This window comes from Dermochelys coriacea, chromosome 2 (genome assembly GCF_009764565.3).
Source record: "Dermochelys coriacea isolate rDerCor1 chromosome 2, rDerCor1.pri.v4, whole genome shotgun sequence".
NCBI classification, from domain to species: domain Eukaryota; kingdom Metazoa; phylum Chordata; order Testudines; family Dermochelyidae; genus Dermochelys; species Dermochelys coriacea.
Genome location: NC_050069.1, coordinates 90,085,188 through 90,099,961, shown reverse-complemented (window position 1 = coordinate 90,099,961; position 14,774 = coordinate 90,085,188). Strand labels below are relative to the sequence as shown.

Here is a 14,774-nt window from a genome sequence, read left to right as displayed (position 1 = left end):
AGCCAGAGCCCTCACCCCCTCACACACCCCAACTTTATGAGCATTCATGGCCCACCATACAATTTCCATACCCAGAAGTGGTCCTCAGTTCAAAATCTTTGCCCACCCCTTTCTATATGATGCATATTGATATTGACTCAGTAGGAACATACTTTATACAATACTTCATTTTTAATTCCTCCCTAAAATTACATATAGGAAATACATTTAGTGAAAGGCTACTCCAGGCACTGCTACCGTCTAATCTTCGTAAAGAGAAATGCAGAAACTCTCCCTGCATTCTAAATCTTTCTAAACAACATGTGATGAAAGTGTTATACCATGATTACTTTTACAAGTGCTGGATCATTATCAGGTGGCAGAGACAAACAGAAGAAATTGTCCTTGGATTTCAACCGTGCTGCCCTGCTTGAATTGCTGTCTCTGTTACAGCTTCCAGGAATGATGGGCAATCCATTCAGCTAAAATACAAGAACACAAAAACTTCACCCAAAGCTCAAATCAAACACTTTTGGGGTAAGAAAAAAAAAAGTTAGCTAGTCAATTTCATTATTTTCTATTTCCTCTTCTCTCTGCTCTTTCAGACTCAGGCCAGAGCCAGAAATGAAAGGGCCAAATTGCATCAAAAAAGGTTCTCACAACATTTCCAACACAGTTTGTAGCAGGTAGCATCGGAAATCTTACAAGAAAACAGATTGTAAAATTTCCAGTTTTCCTGATTGTAGCTGGGGAGACTTTTATCCAGAATAACAGGCACTGTAAAAATAAAAAAAAGGGGTTTTAGTCTGCACTCAAGTCTGGCCACTGGAGCCTGCTGTCCCTCTGGCAGCAAATCAAGAAGCAGCAGACTCAAAACCAAATCCAATCCATGGCCTCCATATCCAGAGAATGCATAGAAAAAGCAGGAGGTGGAAAGGAAGGGGAACTCCATGAGGGGAAAGGAAGAGGAAGTGAGACCCCCTACAGAGAAAGGGGAAACTGCAGAGGAAGGAGGTCACAGCGAAGGGCAGAGTGGAGGGGGTAAAGGAAGGGAAAATACCAAAAGGAGAAACTGCCAGGAGAATCTCAGATTTAATTTTCTAAAGAAAAGCTAACTTCCCAGCTATTTTCTTTGTGATCATAGCCTGGAAAATATAAAGCCATTTAAACCAACTGCCAGGCTTCCCCTCTGCAGCAGGAGGTTGGGGAGGGACCTAAAGAGTCACTCCCACATAAACAGTTTGTGTGTGTAATGACTGAATTGCCTTGGCAATGTATCTCAAAAGATCATCTCACTAACCCTCCAAAAATCAGTTGTCTGGGCCTTTAAATAGTGATGTGAGAACTGTATTGCTTAATCTGTATTTGCCGGCATTTAAATAAATAAGACAGAAGAAAGTGTATTCAGCCCAAGCGTCTTATGCCTGTAGCAACAAACAAACAAAAACAAACCCTGGGGACTCAAAAGAGGCTAGAACTGAAGGCACAGGAAGATTGGCCTCCCCTACAACAGAGACTGTAGCAAGGATCGCAAGGCCTTAGAAGACCAAAAAGAACATAGTCAGATGCCTGGGGACTCAGCCGATACAATAATATAAAAAGAAAATATAAGCCCTTAATTTACTAATCTGCTCAATGAAAAAAGAAGTCTAATTTAACAAAAATATTGAAAATATTGAATAAAGTTAGGTTTAAAGCTGCAGTGACTTCTTGGCTCTAACCAGATACCAGAGCTGTTTGCTGCATCTTTTTATTACTTTAATCCCTTAGTTTGAAATGTTTGCCTTAATACCATTCGGTTTCTGCTTTGTTTTCTCTGTCCTGCACATAGCAGAAAATGATGCTGAAGAGAACTGCATTCACCGATATCCAAAGGAGCACAAAAGGCCCAGATTTCTTTCAGGACAGCTGAAAGCATGCTGAAGAGGTTTCACTGTAAGAGAATACTTTGGGATGGCCATTGGGAATGGGAACTGCAGTGCAATGGAGCAAAATGTACATCAGGCATATCTCAAACTGGATCTTTATTCAATATTTTCAATATTTTTGTTAAATTAGACTTCTTTTTTCATTGAGCAGATTAGTAAATTAAGGGCTTATATTTTCTTTTTATATTATTGTATCGGCTGAGTCCCCAGGCATCTGACTATGTTCTTTTTGGTCTTCTAAGGCCTTGCGATCCTTGCTACAGTCTCTGTTGTAGGGGAGGCCAATCTTCCTGTGCCTTCAGTTCTAGCCTCTTTTGAGGACAGTTGTGTTTATGGCCCCTTTATTACTACTGGACCAACATAAAAGGTCTGGAGGACAACAGAAAACTGACCTCATACTGTTGTTTACATCACTACTGAATTTGAAGCTCTGTGCTGAAGTCTGCTGTCATTTACACCAGTTTAAATACAGAGTAACTCCACTGACTTCAAGGGAGTATTCTAGACTTAAACTCATGAGACAGAGTGGAATTTGGCCCAGTGTCTCAGTTTTCATATCTAACATAGGTAAGTTAATTCATGTTTGCTTTGAATGTGAAAAGCACTATGTAAATGTCTGGTTTTGATCAATTTATCTCTGATAGCACATAGTACTCTTGAAATGGAACCTCTCAAACAGAAATAAACTCTTACTCTATTCATGCTAGTGTAGTCTATGTAGAACCATTTCTAAGGAACCTATTTCCATTTTTAAGCTCCATTTCTCAAGATTTTTTCTACTGGGGTTTGCTTTCTATTATCTGGTCCAATTACTTAGTAAAATTAGGAAAAATAATCAGGAATATTTAGGCCAAATGGTGACCCAGTAGACACTGTAAATTCTCCATTACATCTTTCAAAAATGCTTGCAAACTGAGAGGATAAACTCTCATGGAAAAATAATGTAATTGGGAAAAATGCCATTAAAGAAATTGAATTAACAGGTGTCTTCTGCAGAGAAAACTCACATCATTTATACAAGTATTGTAGCACAATACAGTAGAATCTCAGAATTATGAGCACCTCAGAAACAGAGGTTGTTAGTAACTCTGAACAATATGATATGGTTGTTCTGTCAAAAGTTTATAACTGAAGATTGACTTAATACAGTTTTGAAACTTTACTATGCAGAACAAAAAAACTGCTTTTAACCATCGTAATTTAAATGAAACAAGCACAGAAACAGTTTCCTTACCTTGTGAAATCTATTTCTTAAAAACTTTCCCTTTATTTTTTTCAAAGCTTACATTTAACACAGTACTGTATGGTATACTTTTTTGGGAGCATGGGGGGGAATGGTCTCTGCTGCTGCCTAATTGTGTACTTCCAGTTCCAAATGAGGTGTGTGGTTGACCAATCACTTTGTAACTCTGAGGTTCTACTGTAGTAATGCTAAAACGACAGACAACTCAAGCTATCCAATCTACAAAAAGGAGAATAAGGACAACTCGGGGAATTACAGACCAATCAGCTTAACTTCAGTCCCAGGAAAATTAACGGAGCAAATAATTAAGCAATCAGTTTGCAAACACCTCGAAGTTGATAAGTAACAGTCAGTGTGGATTTGTCAAGAACAAAGCAGTTCAAACAAACCTAATAGCTTTCTTTGACAGGGTAACAGGCCTTGTGGATGGGGGGGGGGAAGCAGTAGATGTGGTATATCTTGATTTTAGTAAGGCTTTTGATACTGTCTTGCATGACCTTCTTATAAGCAAACTAAGGAAACAGAACCTAGACGGATGGTGGGTGCATAACTGGTTAGAAAACCATTCACAGAGAGTAGTCAAGCTGGAAGGGCATATTGAGTGGGGTCCCACAGGGATCAGCTCTGTTCAATATCTTCACCAATGATTTAGATAATGGCATAGAGAGTACACTGATAAAATTCATGGACGATACCAAGCTGGGAGGAGTTGCGAGTGCTTTGGAGGATAGGATTAGTCCTGCCATTAGTGCAGGGGACTGGACTAGATGACCTCTCAAGGTCCCTGCCAGTCCTACGAGTCTATCCTCCTTCTCCTCACAGAGTCATTAGATGTTAGGTACAAATTTTTATGAACAACAAAAGAAAAACAGTTCCAAGAAATACAAGCCTGTTAGGCCCTAGTGTGAGAACATTGAGAAACTCAGTACATGGATGTATTCTCAATTACTAGTATCAACAGAAACTTCAGATTTCCACAAACCAAGGGGTGAAAACAGAAAACCTTCAATTTTGTTTCCACTTACCACTCTATCAGTAATGGGGAGGAGGGAAGGATCGATAACTTCCTTTATTGATCAAAGCAACACAAGACATACAGCTGCACTAGATCTTCTGAAAACCACCAAGGGTTTTTATTGAAGGTCTATATTTCTCGACTGAGAGCTATGTATATTTAAATTTAAATTAAAAAAAAAAAGAATATAATAATAGTGGAAATCTTCGCAAAACTAGGAGGTTTAACCCCTTCCCCTTCCCCCCCGGTATTTTAAAAAGCTGTCTGCTCATTCATTCTGTGATTATTTGAATGCTATGATGTTAATAATTCATTTGACATCTTTACAATCAATTATATCTTCACTTTTTAAAGAAACTTCTACAGAAGCTACTGTAAATAATTAATTTGTAAAGAGAAATTGATTAACTCTTTCAAGGAAGAGCAGAAAAAAAAATCAATAACTCACTGACTTTTTTCACATGCCTAATAATTTCTTGACAGCTCTGCACTCAGGGTTTCATGTTGTCTGATGTGACACTTGTTTCTATGCCTGGCACCACAACATGAGCTGCACACAATCTGGGAACCTTGGTAAGACAATATGCATCTCAGAAAATTGCCTGTTCTCACTTTGACAGACTGTCTCCTACTCTTTTCCATCTGACTAACCAAAGCTCCAGATGAATGAATGAAATTACTGTAGATGTGATATGAAAACAATTGGCATTTGTTCACTGCTAGCCAGCCAAAGCAAGAGATGAAAGTTGCATGTCACAGAGACTGTATGCCTGTGTTTGTCTGGGATGCCCGCTAACACAAGCATCAGCTGAACAGTGCTTCATGCTGGCTACACCCATCTTCATTCAGCTAGAGCTCACTGATTTGTACAATTGAGGCCAAGTGCATTTGGGTTCTGTGGTGGCTCCTGTCCAGACATGCTCCTCTGGGGGGCCCCCAGCTTGGCCAAAACCAACCAAATAAAAACCATTCACAGCATCCCTTCGACAGAGAGCCTATAAACGTTCAGTGCTGCTCCCAAAGTGAGCAGTGATGGACAGGAAGGGGACAGGTGATGTGGTATCCTGGGGCTGCAATGAATCAGCACCCTTTCCAGTCTCCACCTACTGGGCACCAAGCAGAGATTATAATTACCATCCTCAGAAGGAAAGCCTGAGGGAGATTAGGCAACGGACAAGAGGTGAAAATTACATCTGCATGCAGCAATGCAATCTCAAGTGCTCATCAGCTTTGGTAAGTTCCTTTGCTTCTGTATAAATGTAAGAGAAACCACTGTATGAGAATTCCTTTACAGGACTACTTGTGGCACCTTAGAGACTAACAAATTTATTTGAGCATAAGCTTTCGTGAGCTACAGCTCAAGATGAAGTGAGCTGTAGCTCACGAAAGCTTATGCTCAAATAAATTTGTTAGTCTCTAAGGTGCCACAAGTACTCCTTTTCTTTTTGCGAATACAGACTAACACGACTGCTACTCTGAAACTTTACAGGACTACACAAACTAGAAGTTGGACATGAGTAGTTCATCAGAGAGTGAGAAAGCAAGGCACATTCACAATTATTCTAAAGATATAGTAAATATCTGCCCACCTAAAGAAGTTCCATATAAAAAAAGATTCTTATGTTGCCAACATAGGAAACTATTATTAAAATTTACTAGGTACAAAGTCTTACCCAGGCCATGATGAGGATGACAATGAAAAAGCAAACGTAAAATATTTCTCCACACATCCCAAGAGAAAGAGCAAGTAGAATTATGCAGTATTGACCACACTGTTCTACAACAGCACATGGGTATTTGTTAGCTCGTGCCCTGGGCTTTAATAGGGATTCTCTAGAGTAAACTTTAATGTAGCACTTTGCAAGTCTAGGGGAAAAGAGTCAGAGTTATGGTGGGCTCAATCACTCTCCCTTGAGCACTCCTTGCATTGGTGTGGGAGGTTACCTCGATCTTCAACTTCAGCACCTTCTGCTGTCTGCCTTCCTCTGACTCCCGATCTTTTTTGGCTTCACCCTCTGACCAAGTCACAGAGTTCAAACCCCTTCTGGGGTATCATGAAAAAGTCCCAATGAATCTGGATAATTCTTCTGCCCCCTTGGACTACTGAAATCCTCTCCTTGTCCTTGCAAAACCCTATCACAAGGCTTCCCTCAAAAGAGCCTGTGCTACCCCATTATCTCTCTGTTACCCTAGCCCTGGGCTTCTCTCAATCAGACAGACCTGTCTCCCCCGCTACTGAGTTCCTTCAGTCTACTTATAAGGGCTTAGCTCCACCCTCTCTGGCCAGGAGCCAATTAACCATTCAACTCTCCAGGTGCAGAGCAGAACTGATTGGGTGCATTCACTAGCCTTGCAGATGATGGGTTTAAACCCCATCTCTCTCTCACACACACACATACGTATGTACACGCACTCTCTCTCTCTCAAGGTAGAACCCCTAAGGTTATTCTCTCCCCTTCACTTTATGGGGCCCTGTAGTCGCTCCTCCTCTTCCTCTACATCGTGTACTCTGATGAACAAACAACTTTTTATCTAGCAAATTTTCATAACATTCCTTCCAATAGCCTCTCTCTTGGATGTGTATTTGCAGGGCCTTCTCTGCAGCAGTTAATCTCTCTCGAAGTTCCCGGATTTGCACACTCTCCACAGATGGTGTGTCCTCCTGTTGTCAGCCTTGAGATGGTGGGTCAGGGTCCACGATCAAGCAGCTTCTCCCATCTTCGTGCTTAGTACATCCACTTGGCATGAACTCGCCCAATTAGCTTCCTCTTTGCAGGGATCTGCTCTTGGCTTCTAGAAGCCAGGGCACCCTATGTCAGATGTTCCATGCTTCACAAGGCAGCTAGCTCCTGTTCGAGTTGCTGCCAACAATTCTTTTTAACACCAGGTCTAGCATTGTCAGAATCAGGTCTTCCTCTTGTTTTGTGGCATCCTCTATTATCTTCTATCATAAGGCTTTCATCTCCTTCAGCTCTTGGTTTGCCTTCTGTGACTGTGTCTCCATGGCCTGTAGTTGACCTGGCATTTCTTGTTCACCTCTCTTGACTAACTTCTCCCAGTCCACTGAGTCCACGCACTCTGGTCCCACCTCTGGGACAGCTGGTCAAACAGACCGTGTTTGGGGGATGGCAGTTTTATGGTCAACTCATCCATGCGGTACTTTGTCTTGTAATAGAGATGGGAAATTAAGCCAGTGGGGGTGTTTGGCAACGGGATGGAAGAAAGGGAAATGGATGTATGCTGTGAACTTTGGGGCGGGGGGCCAGATCTGCACTAGTTTTCATACCTAAAGACTTCAAAAATATTTAAAAACAAAAGTGCCTAGAATCTGGCATTTGCCAAATCTCAGCTAATTTATTAGGCAGGTTTCATTGTAACTAACTGGCATTTGGCAAATCTGCAGCTACGGTAGATCACTTTCCCACTGTGAATGTCATCCTCCCAAACAGTAACATTATCTACATGTAAAGGTCAGCTGAGGTTTATAAAATCCTCAAGGAGTAAGGCTGTGGACAGTCTGATTTATAGGAAGACAGTGTTCTTTGGAGGCTGTGCCCAGTTTGAGTACCATGGGATTAGGTTTGCAGGCATGTTTTAAAAAACTAGACTATGATCAGCAGAGGCATTGTTAATTAATCATTCCCAGAATATTATATTCAAATGGTGACACTGGGGCTTGTAAACACAATCAAATGACTGTTGCCAAATGTGGACTGCAATAAGAAATACCTAGAATGATGTGCATGATAAGAATGTATTTACTGGCTGATGCTAGAGTCTTCTGGTTCATTATTTTTCCAAGGGAAAAAAAGTTAGAAATAGAAAATTGCACTACAGGAGAACATTTTGCCTCTCAATTTCTTCACTAATCATTGCAGAAGACTTCACTACTATAGCTCTCACAGTTAGTAACCCCTAAATACGATTACCATGTCATCAGGATGACTTTGCTATGCTTTTTAAAAGTTACTTCACTCTATACTTTACTGGTTCTCTCTCCCCTCTTCTTGTTATGGTGCCCAACCAATTCCTACACTTCAAACCTGGTGCTATCTAACAGAAACAAAAGGTGCATGAAAAAAATATATTTGCTTTTGATACAAAGAATTAAGAAGCTATGAGAATCCACCCTTTAGCTTCACTAGAGAAGTGACTGAACTCTGTCAAGTGCTACCTGGATCATAGAGTCTTAGCTCAATAGATTATAGGATGTGTGTTCTCCAAATGATACATTAGAGGAATAAATTCTGTGAACTGTGCCAAAGGAATTGGAGCCTGATCTTTACCTGGTACCTTGTATATTTATACCAGCGAGGAGACTGAAACAAGGGCAAATGCAGGTGTGGGCATGGTACACATTGAGGAGCCGCTTATCTGTTGTGGGGGCCAGGCTTATAAGCAATGCTGCTAAACCAGCGGCCAATCGGGGCTGTGGCCACTCTGTCAGTTCCAAGGCAGCAAAACTGGGCTCATTTGTTGCCTAGCAGCAGTTAGTCAAGGAGCAGCCAGCAGCTGGTCTGGACCTTGAGGATAACTCCCTGTGAACAGCCCTGACAAGTAACCTCCAGCTTGTTTTACCATATCATGTAAATAAAGCTAAATTCTTCTCTCAGACACATCCTTTCTACTTCCACTGCCTTCAAAGGAATTGTGCATGTGTCTCTCTGGTCGGAATTTGGCTCTAAACAGCATAGGATAAAGCCAGTTCAGTGACCAGTCACTTCTATTTTTATTAGTGTGTTAATACAGCCTTCCATTTTGTTAAACAGAATAATATTTCAACCACAACAGAAAATTAACCTTTACTTTAAAGTAGTGGTTCTTGAGCTGCGGTTGTTCGAGCCTTATGTGGTATTCTGTAGTAAGAACTTTCCAAGAGCCAAGCAGTGGAGGGGTAGCGTGGGGCTGAGGGCTGGGATGGTACATGAGAGCATCTCTATTACCAAGGGATCTTCCAAATTAAAGAGTGTTGGGAGACACAATTGTCTTAAAGAGTTTGCAGCTACTCTGCAGAACCTCATTTACAGTATGCTTTAGTTTTCATCTAAATTCATGCACCCTAACGAGAATACTGCTGGTCCCCAGACCTTCATTTCTCCATCCCCTCAGATGAAAATGAACAGGACCTGTTTCCTCTCACCGTCTCGCTTTCTCATTCTACCTGTGCCTTCCTTCCGGAGAATGATAACAAGCCTCAGTTACAATAAAGGCCCTCCAATAACTGGAAGTGATTTCCTGCATAAAGAAATCTGGAGAACACCATTCATGTCTGCTGAGGGAAAGAGGATTTTAACTCAACGGGAAGGATTCTAAATGCTATTGATTTTATATTTGAATTAGCTAAGAGAGCCTGTGCAGGATAGGGGGAACTAGGAGAGGCAGTTATGTCACAGCTCCCAGTGATAGAGAAAGTGCTTCTCTTGCCCCCTTGCCCCACCCCCAGCCCTTATGCCTTCAATGACAACAGAAGAAGGTTATCAGCTGCTCAATACGGCTTTTCCACAGAAAATAAATCCCCTTTCTCCCTGGTTACACAATCTCATTCATTTCTTCCTAAACCGTTTTATAACGTTCATGTCAAATCTTTCTGCAGCTGCTACCTCATTCCTAATCCTCCCCATTCTTTGTCTTTTTCAGCAGGGCTACCCTTTTCAAGCAACTTGAACCCTGCCATGTCACTATCTGTCTTTTTCTCTTTGCTGGCTGAAAACTCCAAGCACAAAGAATACATCAAAATATACATTTAGCAGCTGCAAATAAGAGACACAATCTATTCTCCTCTCAGGGAAAAGAAGCAGGCTCTATGCATTTTCAATACTTTTGTGCAATGTGGAGCAGGAATGGTCCATTGCCATTTCTAGGTAGCTACTGAAGTTTAAAGAATGAACCATATTATATGCAACACAAGTAGTGTCACTTAAAGCTAAGGCTGCCCGATGCTTTCCATTATAAGGACCTATTTTCATTGCTTATAATTTTGCCAAAACATAAACCACTCAGGTTAAAATTTTCGATGATCGGTGTCTCAGGCTGAGTTTATGTTGTTTTTCTTATTTTTGGCTAAAATGGTTCAGTCATGTCCAAGAATGAGGCTCTAAAGATTCCAGCACTGATATGGACTCATGGGGCTTGAGGGGTCATTATGGTACCACACAATGGAATTTGCGTTCTCAATTTGTAAGCTTAAAAATAAATCTTAGAAAATTACACACACACAAATGTTTAAAGAACATAAAGGTTGCAAAGTCAGGCACTCAAAGGTTAGGAAATGACTGAATTAGAGGTTGCCTGTGCAACCTTAATTCAGCCTCCTTGTGAACACACATTATGATGCTGTCTTTAGTTACATGATCACATACTATTTCTCTCACAGGATCGCTGCCTCATTCAGTTCACAGGATTCATCCACTTTGGGGATGAATCAGGATTGTGTAGTGAAGGAGACTGTTGTCTGTAAGACCCCAGCTTCATTTGCTGTAGAAACTGCAAGGTGTGTAGTGAATGAGGCAGGCTATTGCAGGAAGAGAAAGGAGGCTTTCATGGTTAAGGCAGTTGAATGCTGCCCTAGAAAGTTGAATTCTATCCCTGCCTCTACCACCTATTTGATGCTGGGCAAATCGTACAAACTAACATTTTCACAGGTGGCCACTCTCTGTTCCTCAATGTTTTGGGTACCCAAATTGAGACAAGTGGGGTCTGATTTGCAGAAGTGCTGAGCACTGACAGCTGCAGCTCAATGGGAGCTCTGCTCTGAATATATAAAGTGCTATAAAACGCTAAGAATTCTGAAACACTCAGGTCCTAGGCATCTCAGCTGTTGGACCCAAAAGGAGTTGATACTTTTGACAGTTCTGTGCATCAGTTCCTCATCTCTAAACCTGGGATAATATTACTTCATCTCACAAGGGCAAGGGCATTATGAAGATTAATTCATTAATGTTTGTGAAGCACTTAGATACTATGATGAGAGAGCACCATAAGAAAACCCAAGAGGAAATCAATAATTCTCTTCGGTTCAAAGTTTGGATGGTGTGCAGTAAATAATGCATGGAGTCACATGCTGAATGATGAGGATAAAGAGAACTTCATAGATTATAAAGCCAGAAGGGACCACTGTGATCATCTAGTCTGACCTTCTGTATAACACACACCATAGGACTTCCCTGAATTAATTCCTGTTTGAACTAGAATAGATCTTTTCGAAAAACATCCAGTCTTGATTTAACAATTGTCAGTGATGGAGAATCCACCATGACCTTTGGTAAATTGTTCCAATAGTTAATTACCCTCACTGTTACATTTTTTCACCTTATTTCCAGTCTGAATTTGTCTAGCTTCAGCTTCCAGATATTGGATCTTATTATATCTTTGTCTGCTAGACTGAAGAGCTGATAATCAAATTTTTGTACATTAACTACCCACTCAGTGAGCCTACCTATGCCTTGAATAGGGCAGGGGTCCTGTGGAAAAACAGTTTGTAATCATGAAATTTAAAAGACTGTATCATAATGCACATGCACCAAGAAGGTCAAATTATGGTTGCACAAGGGGGCCACATTATGGTTGCACAGGAAGCCTTAATTCTGGCATTTCCTAACTTATGAGAGCTGAACTTCACAACTTCAACATTCTTTTATTGTAGGGGTTTTTTAATATATATATAATTTTAGCTAAACATTATCCCAACTACTATCCAATCAAATCCTAGATTCCAGGACATAAGTACAATGGCCAGGCTACACACTGGAAACCTCTGTCAGAGGCTGGGGTTGGGAGGAAGGAGTAGTCCTACTCCCCATCCTGCATAATAGTCACAAAGGCACATTAAAGCCACTACTGCAACCACAGGGCTGTAACAGTCCTCACAGCCAGTGCACATCCATCCTATCCCCGTAACTGTGGATTGATTGCTCCTTCCCTGACACCCCACTTTGCCACTCCTCCTCTCCCTCTGCACTTGGTTGCAGATTGCTCTTACAATGCGGAGCTCTGCAGAATTCAGTGCAGGGTCTCCAATTCCTATCTCCCTCCCATCTGCACAGCTACTGAGCATCATTTCTCTTGTTAAGGGCCTGCTATGGCCAGGTGGAGGGGACCAGAGTTTGTCTCTCAGTATGCATTACTGTCCTCATCTTGAGCAAGAAACACATTCTTCTCCCTTCCTTCCAGATTAAAACATTTAAACCTGGCATGGTGGATCACAGCAATCTGAGCAGAAGCCTTGTTTATTTATTAAAAGGATGACAGAGATTGTTATACAGCTTCCTGGTTCTGAGGCCATCATCATATCTTTCAAAGGCCTCCAAGAACACTACAGTATACAAAAGATGAAGGATTTTCTGAACAGCCTTTAGGATGGCTTTTCTACTGATCACCAATGGACTAACTTTCCTACCAGCATGTCTACACTATATTCTTTTACAGCTTTGTCTCTATCAAATAATGCTGAAGATAAACGGCATTTTCCAGTTATTTGGTTGTAAACTCTTTAAGGCAGGAACCATTTCTTCTTCATTTTCAGTGCTAAGTGAACCTCCGGCACTTAGTACAGAAAAATATTTGGTACATTTTCAATAACTGGCTCGGAGCTTATGCCCTACCTATTCCCTAACAGGTTCTCAGCTTGATTGAATCCTATTGTTCTATCCTTTCCCTAGAGAATTTTCCTTTGTTGGACCATTTGGTCTCCCATTGTTCTGATCAGCCGTACCTTGGTTCTCAAAATACTTCCTCCTACAGACCACCAGGCAGGAGGCTCTGTGGATTGCAGTTTGATAACCAGTGCATTAGAACAATGCACAGATAGTTATAAAAAATAGCTTGTATAGCTGATGGCAGGGTTTTGTATGGCATGTGCTTGCCATGTCTTTTAGTAAATTATGATGCCCTATAAGCACAGCATCTGCAAACAGCTTAAAGTAAAAAAACAAATTAAAAAAAACTCTCTCTAACTAAGGCATCAGTCAGATTGTCCTTTTGGGGCAAATCCTCAGCTGGTATAAACTGACATAGCTCCACTGATGTTTACACTGAGGATCTGCCACTTTATGTATAGTAAGCTCCAAAATTGTTGCAATGAACTCATTCTCCTCACAACCCAAATGCACACAGAAATTAAATATGGTTTGTCAACCTTATACAATGAATCAGGCTTTGTGCCAGTTGATTCACAAGCATTGTTTGAAAGATTAAAATAAGCACATAATTACACCAGCTCTCTAAATCTGTCCACAGCTCAGAGGATAAATGGCTTACCTCATTATGTTTAAATGTTCTATCTCAATCTGGTTTAAGAACGGCCGGAGACAGTGGGCTACCAACATGCTGTACTGTGACAAGAAAAGAGATGCTACCATAGATCAGGGTATGAGCCATGTTTGGTCTTCCATCTTCCTTTATTGTATCCTCCATTCCTCACTTCATTTCCATTAAGCAGCACCATTTTATCCATTATGAATATGTGTCAGGTACAATAGAAATTATTCCTTTTCTTAACACACAACATTTTTGTTTCTCAGTTCAATGTTTTTTGTGCATTACAAACCAATTCCTACCTGCCTTGCTCCGCCAGTAGTCCCACTGATGTCAACTAGTAAGGTAAGCCAAGATTTACTCTGTCAATCTAAATTAACCTTTCAGGAACAAATCGTGAGAATTTACTCAGTCCTAACATAAGCAAAATTCCCAGATCTTATATTATCATATTGAAGTCAATAGGAGTTTTGCCTTTGTAAAAACTGAGGCATGCAGGATCTAGTTCGTAATGTAAATATGGGGTATACGCACTGTAATGGGCACTGAATAAAAAATAATTGATGACTTCTCAATGGATTCTAAATTATGAATGCCACTGGGCAAGTAAAAAAGATTTTGCAGATGATTATCAGTGCTAATTGTATCAGCAGCTCCAATGGAAGAAGGTATTTTAATATCTTTGTTTCAAAAACATTCTAAAATGCTTTGATAACAAGCTTTCCATTTAAACCAAGAACATGGTTCTGCATGATTTTCCTGGCTAGTGCTTACCTCTTTCAACCTGTCCAGCTCGTTTTGTAGTGCCTGTTTGGATATTTCCACTTCAATGATCTGCTGCCGAAGGATTTCATTCTCATCTTCTGCTTTAACACGTTTCTCCTCCACACTCTCCAGTTCATGGTGCAGTCTGACAGATACATCTTTGGCTACCTGGTTTGAATAGCATAAACACCAAATAAGAAATCTAACTACCTGAACATGCAATATACATACATTATAATCTTGGATAATCAAGGGATCTTCAATTTAAATTATTAGACCCAGTTTTGAATACTCAAACCATAGGAGAATTTACATTCATGTTTCCAGTGGAGAAAATGAAGATGGGAACTTCAGAGTTATCAAAGCATTTCCCTTGACATATCAAGCTCAGAAACCCTAGGGATAGCATAATAATAATAGTAATAATAATAATAATAATAATAATAAAAATGCAGAAGTTATACTGTTAAAATTGACAGATCACAGTTTTGATCAAAACAGCACCTGTGTGGCAGCCTCATCTACCACGTCTTGCTGCATCAACAGCTGTCAGTACTAGGTAAATGTGACAAGAAAAGCAAAAAATAAAGAC

General features: G+C 40.5%; 1 protein-coding gene across 8 annotated transcripts in view; it reads right to left on the bottom strand.

The window, feature by feature from the left end:
- Window positions 1-14,774, bottom strand: part of MTCL1 (microtubule crosslinking factor 1) — a 185,327-nt gene that overhangs the window by 141,765 nt on the left and 28,788 nt on the right. For all 8 annotated transcript variants that reach the window (XM_043508090.1, XM_038392755.2, XM_038392756.2 and 5 more), the window contains exon 3: window positions 14,192-14,350. In XM_043508090.1, the coding sequence (XP_043364025.1) occupies window positions 14,192-14,350 (159 nt within the window). The remainder of the gene's footprint in view (window positions 1-14,191; window positions 14,351-14,774) is intronic.